The sequence below is a fragment of the Pleurodeles waltl genome, chromosome 4_1, assembly GCF_031143425.1.
Source record: "Pleurodeles waltl isolate 20211129_DDA chromosome 4_1, aPleWal1.hap1.20221129, whole genome shotgun sequence".
Classification (NCBI taxonomy): domain Eukaryota; kingdom Metazoa; phylum Chordata; class Amphibia; order Caudata; family Salamandridae; genus Pleurodeles; species Pleurodeles waltl.
In genome coordinates this window covers 189319736-189337295 of record NC_090442.1, presented here as the reverse complement: position 1 = coordinate 189337295, position 17560 = coordinate 189319736, and the positions used below count along the sequence as shown (strand labels likewise).

Here is a 17560-nt window from a genome sequence, read left to right as displayed (position 1 = left end):
TACCGGGCTACCTTTACACCGGTCGTTGTACAATATACAACTTCTGGAGGCATGCCCATGCTTTAAGCAACTGCAGACCTGTTAGATGATGAGGTGGTTTTCTAGTAATTCAAATAGCTTTTTTATATGCTTGAAATATTATAAAGAATATTATAAAGAATGGGATTTGGTTCACAGCAGGTATCAATGATGGATGTGCACAAAAACTGTACCATATTGCATCAGTCCTACGAAGACTACAAGTCAGAGGAGCCCTTTACCCAATTCAGTTTGCCTTGGTAACTGACGCACTAGCATGTCAGGTATAAAAAGTATTTTGATGAAAGACTAGGTTTCCTGCCCTACTGAGTCATTTTGCATTTACGAGGAGCTACGTAAGAGATTACACATGATGATAAACTTACCTTGAGCTTTAGGGTTTACACAGGATTATAGATGAACTGGATTAAATGACAACCGTTTCCTGACTAAATGGGATACTAAATTGGAGTTAGGCTAGTGCCAGGAGTACCTCAGGATACATCAGAAGGGATGTGAATGTCATGACAGCATCTATATGGGGTGAACCAATCAAATGAGCGTAACAAGGGATCAAGAGGTGGGTGAAACTATTCATCTTGGTTTTCATTCCCAATTTATTTCACACAAAAAAACGTTTTTTTTGTTGTTTTTTTTGTTTAACAGTCTTCTTTCGAAATTAATATGACTGAAGACCAATCACCTTAAAACTGATGGAGAGGGTGGGAGAGCGGTTGTTTGTTCCTGGCCTCTAGTGTTACTAATTGGCAGCACATGCATTTTATGTTGTGTTCAGTCTCCCAGGTGAGTGGCAATAACCGAATCATCAAGAAATTAATAAGAATGAAAGTTCTTTTTGAACAAGTCCCAGGGTGCAGAATAATAGATTGCACAAAGGGAGAAGGAAATCACGGCAATACTCTCAAAATGGAAGGATGGGCCTTGCACAGGCTTGCCAGGGTGCTGGTTCGAGAGTTACTTTTTTGCCCTTTTAAGTTTGTTTTATGTCCCTCGGCTACCTTCACAAATTAAAACTGTGTTAATCTATATAAAAACAGACAATCAACTGGGATCCTCTACAGCAACCTTTTAACCTATGTATTTTTTTTACTTTAGGCTTAAAAACATGCCTTCAAATTAAGGCGCACCTAGGGTCCTACTTCAGTTATATTTTCCAAAAGTATATGGGAGAGAATTTTAAGGTATTGGGCATCAGCAGAACAATAAGCTTATACATTACCAATGAATACCATCTCCCTATGCCATAAAGACACATTCATGCAATAAGTGCTTGCATCAGCCGTCTTGCACTTTTCATGGGCTACACAATGTTTTTTCTGTTGTAGCCAATGGGCGTCAATTTTGCTGTTACTTCAGACGGTTTTCTGCATTTAGATTGTCACTGATAAATGCTTTTACAAACCTTCCATTCATCTCTGCTTGTACGGACTCCAATTTGGACACATCCCACGCATAAAGAAAACCAGATCAGAGGTCGAGCCTTCTCCTACATTGCTAGTAAAGCGTGTAACAACCTGCCACTACACATCAAAGCGGCCTCCTCAATTCTTGAATTCCGTAAAACGCTGAAGCCCTGGCTTTTCAGGTAATCCCATTAGGCCCTTGGTTTGACTAGACTGGTTGTATCTGTTGGTTTCATTTTGCAAGTCTTTGAAGGGTAATGAATGTTTGCAAACATCCACAGAAAAGCTGGGTGTCTCAGTTCTAGGTGAGTGAGCCACTCACCGGGCCTATTCTACAGACATTTACCACATCCAGACATTTTGGTAGCCTCAGGCGGTTATCAGGTTAGCCTGTCAATGTTAATGTATGACTGGAGAAAGGAGGGAATTGGTTCTTAGGTGTCATGGATAGCACAGTTTCAACTGATCTCTTATTTCTCGGTAGAATGTACTCTTCAGTGGTCATTAAGCAAGGGTGGCTACTCTATTTTGCATCAAGAGTGCGGTCAGGAGTGTCTTGTCTTCTCTGCATTCTCAAGATTACTTTTCTCAATTGCACTTGGTGTCACCCTTACTGCAACTCTTACTCTCATCCTCCTACCAGTACAGGTAGTGAGAGAATGGACAGAACTGCAGGGTGCTCAGCCCCACCCCATGTCTTGCGGTGCTCTTTCGCAGAAGGTCACAACAAGTGTTGTAAAGCCACTTGCCTGGTTACCTTTTATTCTGCACTGCTCACCAACTCCAACATACATTCTCTCCTCAAATGTTTTGTAACACAAAGATGTTTAGGTGCACAAATCTACTTCCTATTCCATTTTTACTTATACAGGGGAGGAAAGCAATGCTGCCACTGCTGTGTCCACACCTTTTAGCATCCCAATTATTGATGGCTCCTTGAGGGCCTACTATTCCAATAACCACCCGTTTGTTCCTAGTGCAGCACTCTGTCCCAGTGCTCTACTATTCATCCATTGGACCAAAATCTGTCAACTTCTGTTTACCCACCCCCCTTCCTGCCATGTTTTAGCAGCAAATGCTACAGTAGATAAAAGACTGGGAATACATTCCATAAAAAGCTCCTTTTCCTTTTCAGCTTTGAAATCAGCCAAATATTTTATCAAGTTACAGAAGATAGCTGGGCTGTGGGACTCACCTGTCTACCAGTATATTATTTGTATCATAAATGCTGATGCTCAGAGGAAAACTTGTGTATACTGTAGAGCTCAACAGAAGCTTGTGCTGTTGCTCCTTTTTGACTAAGAATTTTCCCGCTGTGCTATAATCAAAGCTATTATGAAAGCAGAATGCTCAAAAGTTCTGGAAGTCAGGTGCTACATCTCCCAGAAACAGGACTGATTTCAAACAGCCACCGCATGTACTAAGAGTAAAATTGAGCCTTGATCTTCTCACATACAATACAATACAATGGTCAAAATGCAACAGAAGAACACTAAAAACCTAGCGGTCCATTCAAAATTCAAGCACTGCTCACATTTCAGGTAGTAGTTGAAGACCTTGTCTTCATGCTAAGTGTTTGAACAGGAAAAAACAATAGAGGAAAACATCTGTTTACTAAAATGGAATAGCTTTAATCAGACTTGAGAAGACACGATCAATTACACAGATTAGCAGGGATTTCACTCACTGATATGGTCAATGGCTCCAGCACAGAACTTTCCATGAAATTTCTTAGCACCGAGGCCTCTCAAGTCGTTTATCGTGAAGGGCCACAAATGCAGCACGTTGTTCCTCGAGAAGGCATCTCTTTTCTCTACCACCACCACTTTTGCACCAAGCAGGGACAGGTCAATGGCAGTACGTAGACCACAAGGTCCAGCACCTATGATAAGACACTGTAAAAGAAGGATTGGATGTAAAAAGTAAAATCAGCATTGTTTATAGCACAAGATCAAGGTCAGAAAGCAATTATTTATCAAGAATCACTGTTTTACATTGGAACAGTAAATACATTCAGAGGAAAGGTGGGACAATAAAATGGGTCCAGAAGATGATTACATCTTAGACAAAGCACAAGTGTTCAACATGAGGGAAAAAAACACCGTAAACTGCTAATCATGTCCTTACCACATCTGTCAATTAAATAAAATCTTCACTTAATGATTTTAGCAGCATACAAAAAGTCTAATAATTATCTAACAAGTGGACATCACAGCTACAAAATATTGTTGAGAACATTTTTAAAATTGAGCCTGGCTCTCATCCAAACCCAAGTACTGAGTTAGTGGCACCCTTCACTCCTGACACTTTGAAAGAGGTGCATGTGCCCCACTATTAGATAAGTCAGCATCACTTGCATCCATTGACCCCATTACCCCTTGAATGAGAAAGTGAAACAATGCAGTTAGTAGGTCTACACAGGAATGAAATAGGTCACCTCCGCCCAGCAGGTCAGTCGCCCTTCCACCATATAGGTCACCAAAAGGAAATTAGGTGGGACGTTCTTTAGGGAGGTTGTACAACATTAGCACACAAGCCTTGACCACATGTGGTAAGTATATTTAAAGTAAGTAAAACCTATATAACCTAGTGGCAGGTTGCCACTATGTAGTTATAGTTAGATCTGTTGTTCCATTGGAAAAACATTTTGTGTAGCTAATAACACTGGTACAGTCTCCTGAACCTCCAGGAAACATTTGAATAAGGTACTACATTTTGGCTAGTTTGTGCATGGGAAGTTTCAGGGTGATAGGTAAAATAGGGGTTGGGGGACAAAAAACAGGGGGGTTGACAAAATGCGAAATCTCCATGCATTTTCCACAGACTTCTTAAGCAGGGCTACAGCAAAAACTACTTAACAGAGTTACACCAAATTTGGCAAGAGGCTAGATCTTGGAGTGCAGATTGTGCTTTTTTTGCGATTTGGTGTAAATCCGTTCAGTCGTTTTTGAGAAATTAAGGTTGAAAAATAATTGTTTTTCTTGATGGTTGGGTCCGCAAGAGTCAAAGACTCGCACAGAAGCTGCAGTTTAAACTGAGCATTCTCAATAGTCCAAGGAGCCTAATTTCCCATGGGCCACCTCGCTCCTGCAGCAGCGAGACTAGAGAGAGCGCTGTGATTGGTTGCTAGCAACATGAGAAAAATCTTGCTACCAGCCAGTACAGTACTCAGGCTCGTTGTACCCTGTACTTAAATTGGAAAAAATAATTTAAGGGGCAGGGTAAGGATACCCTTGCCCCCAAGGACCCTATATAGGGACCCAGAGTAGAAGGGCCAAAAAGAAAGAAAAAGAAACCAACAAACTATATGTAATATGTGAGGACATCAGCAGAGAATGGACAAAGAGCAAGTTCTAGTTTGCCCTGCTAACTATACCGGGTGAAATGTTTTTGTCCGTTTTTTTAATTTTTTTTTAGTTCAAAACATTAATGTTGTCAATGAAAAAAATTCACCTAACTTTAACGTTAATTCAACCTTTACTTTTTCCTGTAACGGTGTGTGTGTGTGTGAACATATATACACACACACACATGTACATACGGATATATATGGCAAAGACCACCCTGACTGATTACAACTGTTCCACCTGAACACAGGGCCTCCAGATAAAACTGACAAAGTTTGGTGGGTAAATAGAAAATAGGTTTTCCTTATTTTGCATGCCGTCTGAAATTTAACCTGACGCCTTCCCATGATCAGTATCAGACAGAGTTTTAGATAATTACCTATGCATGTGTGTATGTATGGTAAAGTTTTCTTTTCCACACACAAAATTACAGTTCCCAAATTGCACACTCCTTGTTCCACTTTTTTTTGTTTTTTTTTTATTTACAACTTTTTTTGAAAAATTTGTGGTGCTGTAGTGGTAAAGCTCCATCTCAAGCACTGATTAAACCTCCAACTAATTAGCTGCACCTTAGGTTAATTTAAGTACCACCACCCCCTCATGTACGGCTGATCCAAGCCTTTAAATAAAAATAAAATGTAAACTCATGTAGCCAAAAAAAACAATTTCAATGATGGTTTTACTTCATTTTTAATGTGTAATTATTCCTTTGAGCTGCCTCGTGATACATCAATTAGGGGAATATTCATTATAAACACCATATCAAGTCTTTCTTTTATCTTTTTAACAAATATGAAAAAAATACTTAATTTGCATTTTATAACAAATGTCCATGTCCCCAATGCATTTCAGGCTCCAGAGCCCTTTGGGGGGGGAATCTTTGCGTAACTTAAAAAAGCCTACGCATGTCTGTATACAATTGTAAGACAGATCTCCAAAACCACATATTCCATCGCAAAAAACGACAAGGTTCTTAGCATGTATCCGATACATAAAAACAATACACGGTGATTCAAAAATTCACACAGCCCCCTCCCCACTCAAACAATCCCACAATATAGCATATTACCACTCTCTGAATCCATCCATCATGCCTACGAGGTCCCCAATCTCAGCAACAAATTAGACAGGACAGGAAGGATGTATATGTACAAGTCTCCCACTGATAAGTGTTCAAACCATATGTACATTAGGGTCAGAACTATGAAGCACACCAGTATCTGCTGGCAGATATGTCCTTTGAACCGTAGGTCACTGTCAAAATATAGATGGGACCTGTTTGAACTACCGGATGACTTTCAGCCTACTGCTATGTCTCTTACTGAAACTTGGCTGAATGAAGATTCGTTAGAGATGGGGTCTTTGGTTGGCAGTCAGATTACCCCCGGTCCAAGCAAGGACCCTCACTCTAGTCGGGGTAAAGGAGAATCACCCTCACTTAACCCCCGCTCACCCCTTTGGTAGCCTGGCACAAGCAGGCAGGCTTAACTTCAGAAGCAACATGTAAAGTATTTGTGCCAACACACACAGTAATACAGTGAAAACACTACAAAATGGACACCACACCAGTTTAGAAAAATCTGTAATATTTATCTAAATCAAACAAGACCAGAATGACAAAGTTCCAACATACACAAGTCAAGATATGAATTTTAGAAAGAATAAGAGTCTTAATCTTTGGAAAACAGTGAGAATGCTGTTGTAACACAAAGTACCCGAATAGCGTCAAAAATAAAGCTGTCGCACGGGTGGGCATGCATCAAAAAGGACAGCGATGGGTCGATTACTCACTCACAAGCGAGACCATGCGTCATTCCTTCTCCGGTCAGGTCGGCATGCGCCATTTCTTTCTCTCCCGCAAGAGAGTGATGCGTGGATTCCCAGATCGGCACCTCAGGTCCGGGCAGGTTTTGCTTTGATTTTTCACATCCAGCGATGTTGCATTTGAAATTTGGTCGCACAGTATCAGGAAGCCACGCTGCATGAGGTTTGCAGAGTTATCAGCAGCCACTAGCGGGTACTGCACGTCGTTTCTCCAGCAGCAATGCGTCGATATCCCAGCCGTGATGCAGGTGGAGCATCGATTTTAGCCAGGAGGAAGGCGGTGCGTAGTTTATCAGCCGCTTTGCGGATGGTGCTAAAAACATTTTCCTGCACTGCGGTCTTTGCGTGGATTTCTGTCCTTTTCCACCAGCTTCGTCTTTGAAGGGCCCAGAGACAGGCTAGGGAACCATTTGGCAGGGCAAGAGTCTCAGCAGAGAGTCCAGGTGCTGGCAGAGTGAAGTCTTTGATGTCCCGGAGACGTCAACAGGAGGCAAGCTCAACTCAGGCCCTTGAAGATTCTTCATCAGTGGGATGTCACACAAAAGTCAGTCTTTGTCCTCTTTCAGGCAGAAGCAGCTACTGCAGGCCAAACCAGCAAGGCACAGTCACAGGCAAAGGGGCAGTACTCCTCTTCAAGCTTTCCAGCTCTTCTCCTTGGCAGAGGTTCCTCTTGGTTCCAGAAATCTGATTTTCAGGGATTTTTGGTTCAATACGTAACCCCCTTTCTAACTTTGAAGATGGCAAACTTCAAAGGGAAGTCTCTGTTTGCAAGATCTTGCCTTGTCAGTCCAGGCTCCAGACTCGTACCAGGCAGCTGGAGACTGCATTGTGTGAAGGTAGGCACAGCCCATTCAGGTGTAAGTGACCACTCTTCCCTGCCCCTCCAGCCCAGATGACTCATCAGGATATGCAGGCTACACCCCAGCTCCCTTTGTGTCACTGTCTAGAGGAGATTCACAAACAGCCCAAATATCAGTCTGATCCAGACAGGCAATATACAAACAGTCACCGAATGGTTTAAGCAAGAAAATGCCTACTTTCTAAAAGTGGCATTTTCAAACAGACAATCTAAAAACAAACTTTACTAAAAGATGTATTTTTAAATTGTGAGTTCAGAGACCCTAAATGCCAACTTTCCATCTCCTCCCAAAGTGAATCTGCACTTTAATAATATTTAAAGGCAGCCCCCACGTTAACCTTTGAGAGAGATAGGCCTTGCAACAGTGAAAAATTAATTTAGCAGTATTTCACTGTCAGGACATGTAAAACAGTCCATGTTCCACTTTTAACATACACCTAACCCTGCCCAGAGGGCTACCTAGGGCCTACATTAGGGTGCCTTACATGTAGAAAAAGGGAAGGTTTAGGCCTGGCAAGTGGGTACACTTCCCAGGTCAAATTGGCAGTTTAAAACTACACACAGACACTCCAGTGGCAGGTTGGCGCCATGTTTATTGGGCTACTCATGTGGGTGGCACAACCAGTGCTGCAGGCCCACTAGTAGCATTTGATGTACAGGCCCTGGGCACATCTAGTGCACTTTACTAGGGACTTACTAGTAAATTAAATAGGCCAATCATAGAAAGCCAATTACACATATAATTTACAAAGGGAACAGTTACACTTTAGCACTGGTCAGAAGTGGTAAAGAGTCCAGAGCAAACAAAACAGTAAAAACAGAGTCCAGCACACAGAAAACCTGGGAAGCAGAGGCACAAAGTTAGGGGAGTCCCTACCAAAAATACCAAGTCTAACAAGATTGCTGGCCAGATGTTGCAGCATCGGGCTATGCGATTATCAGAAACAATCGTGTTGGCAAAAAAGAAGGAGGTGGAGCAATTGTCTTTAATGATAATTTACAATGTAGATCCTCCTCACCGGTTATCTCAGGCTGCGAAAACGTGTAGTTCTCATTAAAACTCTCCCACACATATACATTCTCAGGCCTTCTTTTATACCATACACCAGGGCCAGCCAAACTCTGAGCAGACCGTCCCAAGATTATCGCTCTCCATAGTCTACAGTCAGCACATTTTACACAGTTAGCGGACTTAAACATACATTTAGATGACATGCCATGTACTCAGACTTTAAATCTTGTGCAGAACCCATCAGTGATTCAATTCATCCATTTGGTCCTGCTTCCTACACATCTGAAGGAATTCATCTTTACAAATTCATTCAATATAATGGTTAAGACTCCACCACCTGTTTTACGGTCAGATCATTTTATGACAGATTTTGCAATTACCAGCCCAAAGACATTCTATCCCACTGTGCCCCTGCCAGAAATTTCTGGGCATTGGTCTAAGTTGGATATGCCTTGCTGGAAAGATGTTCTAACTGAATCGGTTCTGAATCTGAATGGGGATGTTGTTGATCCTCACCTGGGCATTGAAAAGTGGACAGAAAGCCACTTTGGAGTCAATCATCAAGCCAGTGCTAAATGGTTCTCCCCAGAACTCATGATGCAAAAAATAATAATAATAATAAAACAAAAAAACTGTAAACGACTAAAGAAAATGGAGACATCAATACGATGAAGACAGAAAATCCGAATATAAAAGGGCTTTGAAAATTTGCAAGCAAGCAATCCGTAAAGCAAGACTAGAGGATTTTAAAGAAAGGATTAAGCGGTCCAAGCAGCCCTCCAAAGAGATATATTGTGAACCTTCTGAAGCCTAAAACGTCAGGTGCGAGCCCCTCCCCCACAAAGGAGTGATGCAAGAAGTTTGCAAATTTCTTTCTTAAGAAAGAAAGTCCCAATCATCCTCACTGCTACATCAATCTCCATCCAGTGGCAAGTGAGACATGAAGTCTGCATTAACATTTTTATGGCCAGTTACACACTTAACATTAAAAGTGTACTCCTGCAACCTGTATAACCACTTTGCTAAGCGAGGTGCAGCTTTCCCTGCACCTTTTGTGGTGAATAAGTCAATTAATGGACATAGGTGGGTCATTAGTCCAAATTGTGTTCCCCATATGAATGTTCTGTAATACTGAACTCCCTGCCAACATGCTAAAGCCTCTTTTTGAAAAACTTAAGCAATTTCCAAACCTTTCAACGTTCTTGAAGCAAATGCAACCACCGGTTCCCCTCCATCATGTTCCTGCTCTCTGGATCAAAAGGTACCAGTACATTGGCATTCACTATTGTTAATTTTATATTCTCAAATGCTTGCTGATATCCTTCTGACCATTCGTACTTTGCCCCTTTCTTCAAAATCATATGCAATAAGTGTGCCTTGTCCAAGAAATTCTCTACAAACCTGAAATAATATTCTGCAAGTCCTAAAAAAAAAAAAAACATTCCTGTCTTTATAGCTTGGTGTGGGAGCATTACCAACCACATCAATTAACTTCAATTTGGATTTTATACCTTCCTTGTGTAACGTTTTCCTAAATATTCCACCTCTCTCTGGAGCTTACCTTTAGCCACTTCCACTGTCAATCCAGTCTCTTCCAACAGTTTTAACACTTCACACAACAACACATCATGAAGCTCTTTATTTTCACCCGACACCAAAATATCATTTTGGAACACCAACACCATGGATAATCCCTGCTACACTCCGCATGACCCTCTGAAACGAAGCCGATGCCAGCCCAAAAGGCACTTGTTTGGATGATATGTGCCTGGATTCTGGATGGTAATTGCAACTGATGACAGGTGCTGGAAAGATCTAGTGAAAAAATATATTTTGCAGTCCGTACATTCTTTGATCTTGGAGAGAGGATGTCTACTCACCTAGATGTTTTCATTCACATGGCGAAGATTGACATTTGAATTTTTCCATTTGCTTTTTTTGCTAAAACTATTAGACTTAGCCATTCAAAAGCCTCAATCAGCTCAATGACTCCTTCCGAGCATAAGCGATTCAGTGCCTCAGTTAGCTGTCCCCTCAGTGCCAAAGGCACATTCCTGACCATGAAAACTCTGTACTGTACCATCTTTCAGGATAATGTGACGTTCCAATTTCCTTAAACATTTAAACGTCCTGGAAAATAAACTAGGGTACATGTTTTTCCACTACTCTACATCAGATGAAGGTGTTAACAATACCTGATCAGAATGGTTTGGGTTTAATATGATTCCCAAAGCTCATTCTCTTCACCCCCAACAAAGCTTTACCTTTTTAAATAATACCTTTCCACATGCACACCTGCCTTTGTACTCTCTCTCCTATAAAATAGCCTAGCACAGGAAGCTTGACTCCACAATATCCTTGTGGTTCCATATCACAGGTAATTAATTCGCTTGACTTGCTCAAGTACATCCAAATGGAGGACTTGTCAACTAAAGCATTTGGGGAATATTAGTCCACCCACATTCTTCAACAAACCCACACACACACCACCAATACTGTGGCTGTAATTATCAACTTTCTCGTCACGATGTTCCCCAATTTAATTCAGATTTCTTTTATTAGTGTTTTTGCTTTCTATTTTGCATGCCCTAGAAACATGACCCATCTTCTTGCATTTGTAACACTTAGCATTTATAGCAAGACACGCATTAGTCTCTGCTAATAGCGTGTGGTTCCACATCTGTAGCACTGCTTCCTATGCACATCCCTTTGAGACTGTTTACTCTCCACTCCCTTTGCTTGTCCTTTTTAAATCCACCCTTCTGCATAGCACTACCCTTCTAATTCACTTCATTTTCATTCACCTTGTTTTTGTCTTCATTTCCATTTAATTCTTTAACATAACAGGATATGTTCTCAATAAGACATGCTATGGTTATAGTTTTTTTTTCCAAAGATGGGTTCTTCATCTGCAACAGCTTCTCGATGAATTCTAAGATCATTCATTCTATTTATCATTTGATCCCTTATGATTTCTTCTTGTAAGCTCTTAAAAATTTACAAGAGACTGATAACATCAACGCAGCCACATACTGCCCCTATTGTTTCATATGGTTGCCGAGCATGTGAAAAAGAAATGCGTGGCGTTCCACCACAATGCTCAATTTTCACAGTTTATTTTCTTCTACTACCCCTCTACATCAGACCCATCACAAGGCCAAACCAAGCGGGGGTGGGGGGGTGGGGGGGGATCTCAGCCAATATCACTGTGGCTCACGCAACCTGAAAAGTATCCCAATTACAACAAATAAAAGTTACTCACAATCCCCCCAATGCTAATATGCACAAATCTTAATATGCAAAGTGCACATGGATTTCAACACTAATTCATGTCAACAATTAATGCCTATGTAGTCATAAGGAACATATCAATACACATTTGGCATTCATTCCAAAAGGGTGTAATGTCTGTAAGAATTATTTGTACCATTTCTAAAGCGCATTAGACCAGAAAGGTATCAAAGCACTAGGGAGTAGACAGAATAAAAGAAAAAAAACAGGCAATCCAATACAGGCAGACCGCTCCGAAGTGGCCCCCACCAGCTCCTAGGAAGCGAAAAAGTCACATTTTAAGTTGTTTGCAATACAATAAATGCCCACTAAGGCTACTGAATGTTCCAAAAAGGAGTTCCACAGCCTCACAGCTGCTACCGTCCCCCCTCCCACCCCTAAGCTTTCTTGCTCTGTGGTACAACCACCTCATATCGTCCTGCTGATCTTCTATGTCTCCTGTGAATGTACCAATGCACAGTTGTCGTAAGGTAGCCCAAGCCCACAGAATGAAGAGCTTTATTCATCAGGCAGAGAGCTTTAAAGCCCACATGTTTCTTTATAGGCAGCCAGTGAATGTGCTGCAGCTCTTCTGTGATCAAGAAGTGTTTGGGTAGTCCCAGGACTAAGCATGCAGCCGCATTCTGGATGATTTGAAGTTTAACGAGGACTGATTTGTATTTAGATACAGGGCATTGCAGTCGTCCAGACGAGATGAAATGAGAACTAAGACCACTGAGCTCTTCTGGCAGAAGTGGCAGAATTTTCTTCAAAATTCTAATCATCCAGAAACATGCAATTGTCAGGCCATCACCATTCAGTCCAGATGGAATGGTCCATTCCACACACCACCAGCTCAATTTTTTCTCCATCCATTTTAAGCCACTTCAGTATCATCCAACCGCTGAATTCCTGCATGCACGACCTACACTTGTTCGCTGCCTTCTCCCAGTCATCCGCGATGGGAATGATGATCTGGGTATCATACGCATAGGATAACACCTGGAAACCAAAAGATCATACTAGCTTTGCCAAGTTGGGCAACATACAAGGAACATACAAAAAATTCCATTCAATATTTTTGAGTTGTCTCTTCATGGTTTTACTACTACTACTACTTTCAAAATTTTTAGTCTTAGGAAATTTGGAATTGTCACTGAGAAATATTGTGGTGTGCTTCAAACCAATGATGCACCAAGCTTGTGGCTTGCTGTTTATACTGTGTTGTGTAATTCTCACTTTTACGTTTTGTTCAGCTTTACCAATGTACAAAAAGCAGAATGACATTTAACTGCTTAAATGCGTTTTTTTTTTTTTTTTTTAACAGGTTGCCAAATGTTGATGCACCATACTGTTGCTAAAATTATTAATGCTTGTTGTCTGTGGCCTCTTGTTTTAAAATATTAATTAGATTCTGTGATCACTGAGATGCAAATAATGGTCAATCTACATAAAAATACCGAAATCCTTTTCGGATTGTAACATTTACCAATGCTTGTTGATACTTGTTTGACCTTAGTACTCTTGGTTGACAACTTCGTCACAAATGTAAACCTAGTTTGTTCTTTTTTCTTGGAAGTCATGAGTAAATAATCTTGGCTTCTCAGTTTTAAATGTTTCATGGTATCACTAATTATTCCCTCTGGGTATCTACGGCTCTTAAATAGTACTTTGTACTCATCTTGAACCAACAAATACTTGTTCTTCAGGTGTTATTTTAATTCTCAACAACTGTGAATATGACAGGTATTTTTTTCTTCTTTTAAATGGAGGATGAAAACTATAATAATGTAATCCACAATTTGTCTCTCTTGTTTTATTTGTATATACTAATCTGGATTTTCGATCCTGTGCAATGGACTATAACATAAAGGAATGGTATTTGTGTTTTCTCAATGCAATGCGTAAACTGGACATTCGGGTTACCTTGATATAAATCCATTGTTATTTTTCTAGAGAATCTTGTATACCATTCCACAATGATAAGTACATCATCTATGTATCTGGTGTGAAGCATTAAGCCTTGTTTCCATTGATTGCCATGAGCATGCGCACAAAGAAGGGACACAAAAGAAGCAGACATGGTGCTAGAAATAGAAAAATAATTTTATTCTGCGAATCACAATCTGGGGTTTTGTAAAAGGCCAATGCAAATCTGAAGATCCATGTGCCGATTATTTTATAACACAGCGTTAATTGTTTGCCACAGTTAAACGCACGATTTACATTTTTAATCTTTATGACCAATGGAAAGAAAAAACTCTGTGCTCATCATTCCACACTTCTGCAACTAGAAGCAGAATCCCAAACCAATTTTGCTCTACAATTTAGCCTTGCTGCCATTAGGAAGGGATGAATTTTGAAGGAGTTTTGGCCTGCACCCTGGTCACTGATTTATTTTAACCCCTTCGTTGGCAGGCCTTTTCCCCCTCAGGTGCCAAGCCTTTTTTTGGCTGTTTGGGGGCGTTCGTGCTTAGGTCCTCATACCTTTTTATCCACATAAGCTACCCACGCCAAACTTGTGTCCTTTTTTTTTTTCCAACATCCTAGGGACTCTAGAGGTACCCAGGACTTTGTGGGTTCACCTGAAGAAGACCAAGACAGTAGCCAAAAATACAGTGAGAAGTTAGTTTGTTTTTGTTCAAAAAGGGAAAAAAGGGCTGCATAAGGCTTGTGTTTTTTCCCCTGAAAATGGCATCAACAAAGGGTTTGTGGTGCTAACATCACCATCTTCCCAGCATTCATGAACAGGCAGACGAATCAGAAAACCACATTTTTTTTCAACACAATTTTGGCATTTTACTGGGACATACCCCATTTTTACTATTTTTGTGCTTTCAGCCTCCTTCCAGTTAGTGACAGAAATGGGTGCGAAACCAATGCTGGATCACAGAAAGCTAAACACTTCATTTCTGAAAAGTAGACAAAATTCTAAATTCAGCAAGGGGTAATTTGTGTAGATCCTACAAGGAGTTCCTACAGAAAATAACAGCTGAAATGAAAAAATATTGAAATTGAGGTGAAAAAACAAAAACAGCAATTTTTTCCAGCGATGTCAGATTTTTGAAAGCAATATACCATTACGTCTGCTGGACTCTTCTGGTTGCGGGGATATATAGGACTTGTAGGTCATCAAGAACCCTAGGTTCCCAGACCCAATAAAAAGGAGCTGCACCTTGCAATGGGTTTTCATTCTATACCGGGTACACAGCAATTAATTTGCTGAAATATAAAAAGGGAAAAATAGGTATCAAGAAAACCTTTGTATTTCCAAAATGGGCACAAGATAAGGTGTTGAGAAGCAGTGGTTATTTGCACATCTCTGAATTCCGGGGTGCCCGTACTAGCATGTGAATTACAGGGCATTTCTCAAATAGATGTCTTTTTACACACTGTCTTACATTTGGAAGAAACAAATGTAGAGAAAGACAAGGGGCAATAACACTTGTTTGGCTATTCGGCGTTCCCCCAAGTCTCCTGATAACAATTGTACCTCACTTGCGTGGGTAGGCCTAATGCTCGTGACAGAAAAAGGCAACATGGACACATCACATTTTCCCAAAGAAAACAGTTGTTTTTTGCAAAGTGCCTAGCTGTGGGGGGGCCTGCATTTTTGGTCCTGGGCTCAGCAGCCATCTAGGGAAACCTATCAAACCCATACATTTCTGAAAAATAGACACCCAAGTGAGTCCAGGGAGGTGTGACTTCCGTGGATGCCCCAATGTTTTCTTAACTGGAATCCTCAGCAGTCCTCCAATTTAGCTAAAAAAAAAAAAAAATCTAATTTTTCCCACATTTCTGTGTGGGATCACCCCACTGGGACGAATTTCTTACCACCCAACGTTCCCCTCAGTCTCCCAGTAAAAATGATACCTCACTTGTGTAGGTGGGCCAAGTGCCTGTAACAGGGAAGAGCCAAAAAGATGTTGAAATTGAGGGGGAACCAAAGTGGGTCCAAAAGGACAGTTTGAGAAAAAAAATATTTTAGGCTGACAAGTGCAGCAGAAATTTTATTGGTATAGATTAGACAATGTTGAGTGGTAGGAATTTTGTGGATTCCTGCAGATTCTGGAAGGTTCCATCACAAAAATGTAGGAAAAATGTGTGATTTCCAGCAAAGTTGGAGGTTTGCAGAGCATTGTGGGTAAGAAAATAGTGTGGTGGTGCATGTGAAGCACATCAGCCTGGAATCAAATTATCATTTACAGGGTGGAAGGAGATACATATCCCCCAGATGCTCATCCCATGGAACAGCATAAACAGTCTGAACGTTTTGTTCCATGTGACAAAAACAGACCTTCTCACCCTGACTGGGGTCGCTTAACACACTTTTGGGGTGAGAGTTTCATTATCACTGTTCTTGCACCCTCTTGTGATTTAATATTGTGAAAGGAGGATGTACAGTGGCATTTTGACCCTCCTCTGCTAGTGTTTGTGTAATTATTTCAAACAACGTCCCAAACTGATTTAAAACATTCACCATATAAGGGAGATTTAATTTGGGTACTCAGAATTAAAGCAATCCATTTTCACACAGGAGTCTATTCTATGAAATTTACCGCTGAACTGTTACATCACAACTGTTCAAATCTTTCATACCAACAGGGGTAAGGGGCAATATTGTTAAAGTCAACAGCATGAGGACAATGGACATCCCAGCCCACTAATTCATTACAAAGGAAAGGGTGAGGACAATATACTATTCTGAGCAACGTAGCCCAAGTATATGTGCTGAAGAGTACAGATTGAATTATATAATTTCTGAAATTTTAAAGGCGACAGCAGGTATGTCACAAGACCGACAAATACTGCCTTTTCACCAACAGGCTATTCAACAGGAGTACCACAAATTATATATATATATATATATATATATATATATATATATATATATATATATATATATACACAGACACACACACACACACACACACATATATATACACACACACACACACCACAGAAAGTCAGGCAAAAAAGATAAAAGTTAAAGTGACGTTGGGTGAGAATGTCAGCTCACTAACGTTTTAAACTAAAACTGAAATTCATTAATGTAACTGAACATGTAATGAATTATGTAATATCTGATGTCATTGGTAGTGCATGGTGGGGGCGCAACTTCTAGTTAGCTCAGTTCACTATAAACAGTAAATTTCAATGTATGCGAGTAAAATGTTACATTTTAGCTGACATTTTACGTTGACTACATCACTTTAACCAGTTTTTTATAAAGTGAATTTCTGGGTTTTTTTCTATCCTTAACTATAAAGTCATGTCAATCTTTGCTTTTTTTCAGTAAATTTCTAGTCTATTTTTAACATCATGCCAATATACAAAAGGCAGACCTAATGCCTTTGTCAAAGAGTCAGGACATCAATATATAAAGGCGACACTATTGGCTTTATAAAAAAAAAATTACCACTTTAACAAAACTACTTCAACATGTTAGTAATCATCAAAGACAAACTACAAAGGAATCCTGCAATCTAGAGCCAAACAGCAAAAGCTTCAGTTCTGGGAATGCTTGTTAACACTAAGATTTTCCTGGGATCATGTTCTATAGACTACTAGAAATATAGGGTTCATTAAAAAAAAATATTTCTGTGGGGTTGCTGCAATTCCTGCAGCCCCTGCCTGCAACACAAACATGTTGGTGATGCCCCTGCCTAAACTGGGGCACCACCATACAACAAAGTATATGTTAACTGGCCTATGAAGCGCATTATGGGGTGCTCCTTTCCTGGAGCAGTGAATAGTAAATGAGCAGCTCTAGGTGCTCATTTAGTATTCTTTTCCCCTTTCTTTT

The 17560-nt window shown here is 40.4% G+C and overlaps 1 protein-coding gene across 21 annotated transcripts in view; it reads right to left on the bottom strand.

Moving 5' to 3' along the window:
- MICAL3 (microtubule associated monooxygenase, calponin and LIM domain containing 3) overlaps positions 1 to 17560 on the bottom strand; it is a 1349174-nt gene that overhangs the window by 1003548 nt on the left and 328066 nt on the right. For all 21 annotated transcript variants that reach the window (XM_069228050.1, XM_069228034.1, XM_069228049.1 and 18 more), the window contains one exon: positions 3130 to 3337. In XM_069228050.1, coding sequence (XP_069084151.1) covers positions 3130 to 3337 — 208 coding nt within the window. The remainder of the gene's footprint in view (positions 1 to 3129; positions 3338 to 17560) is intronic.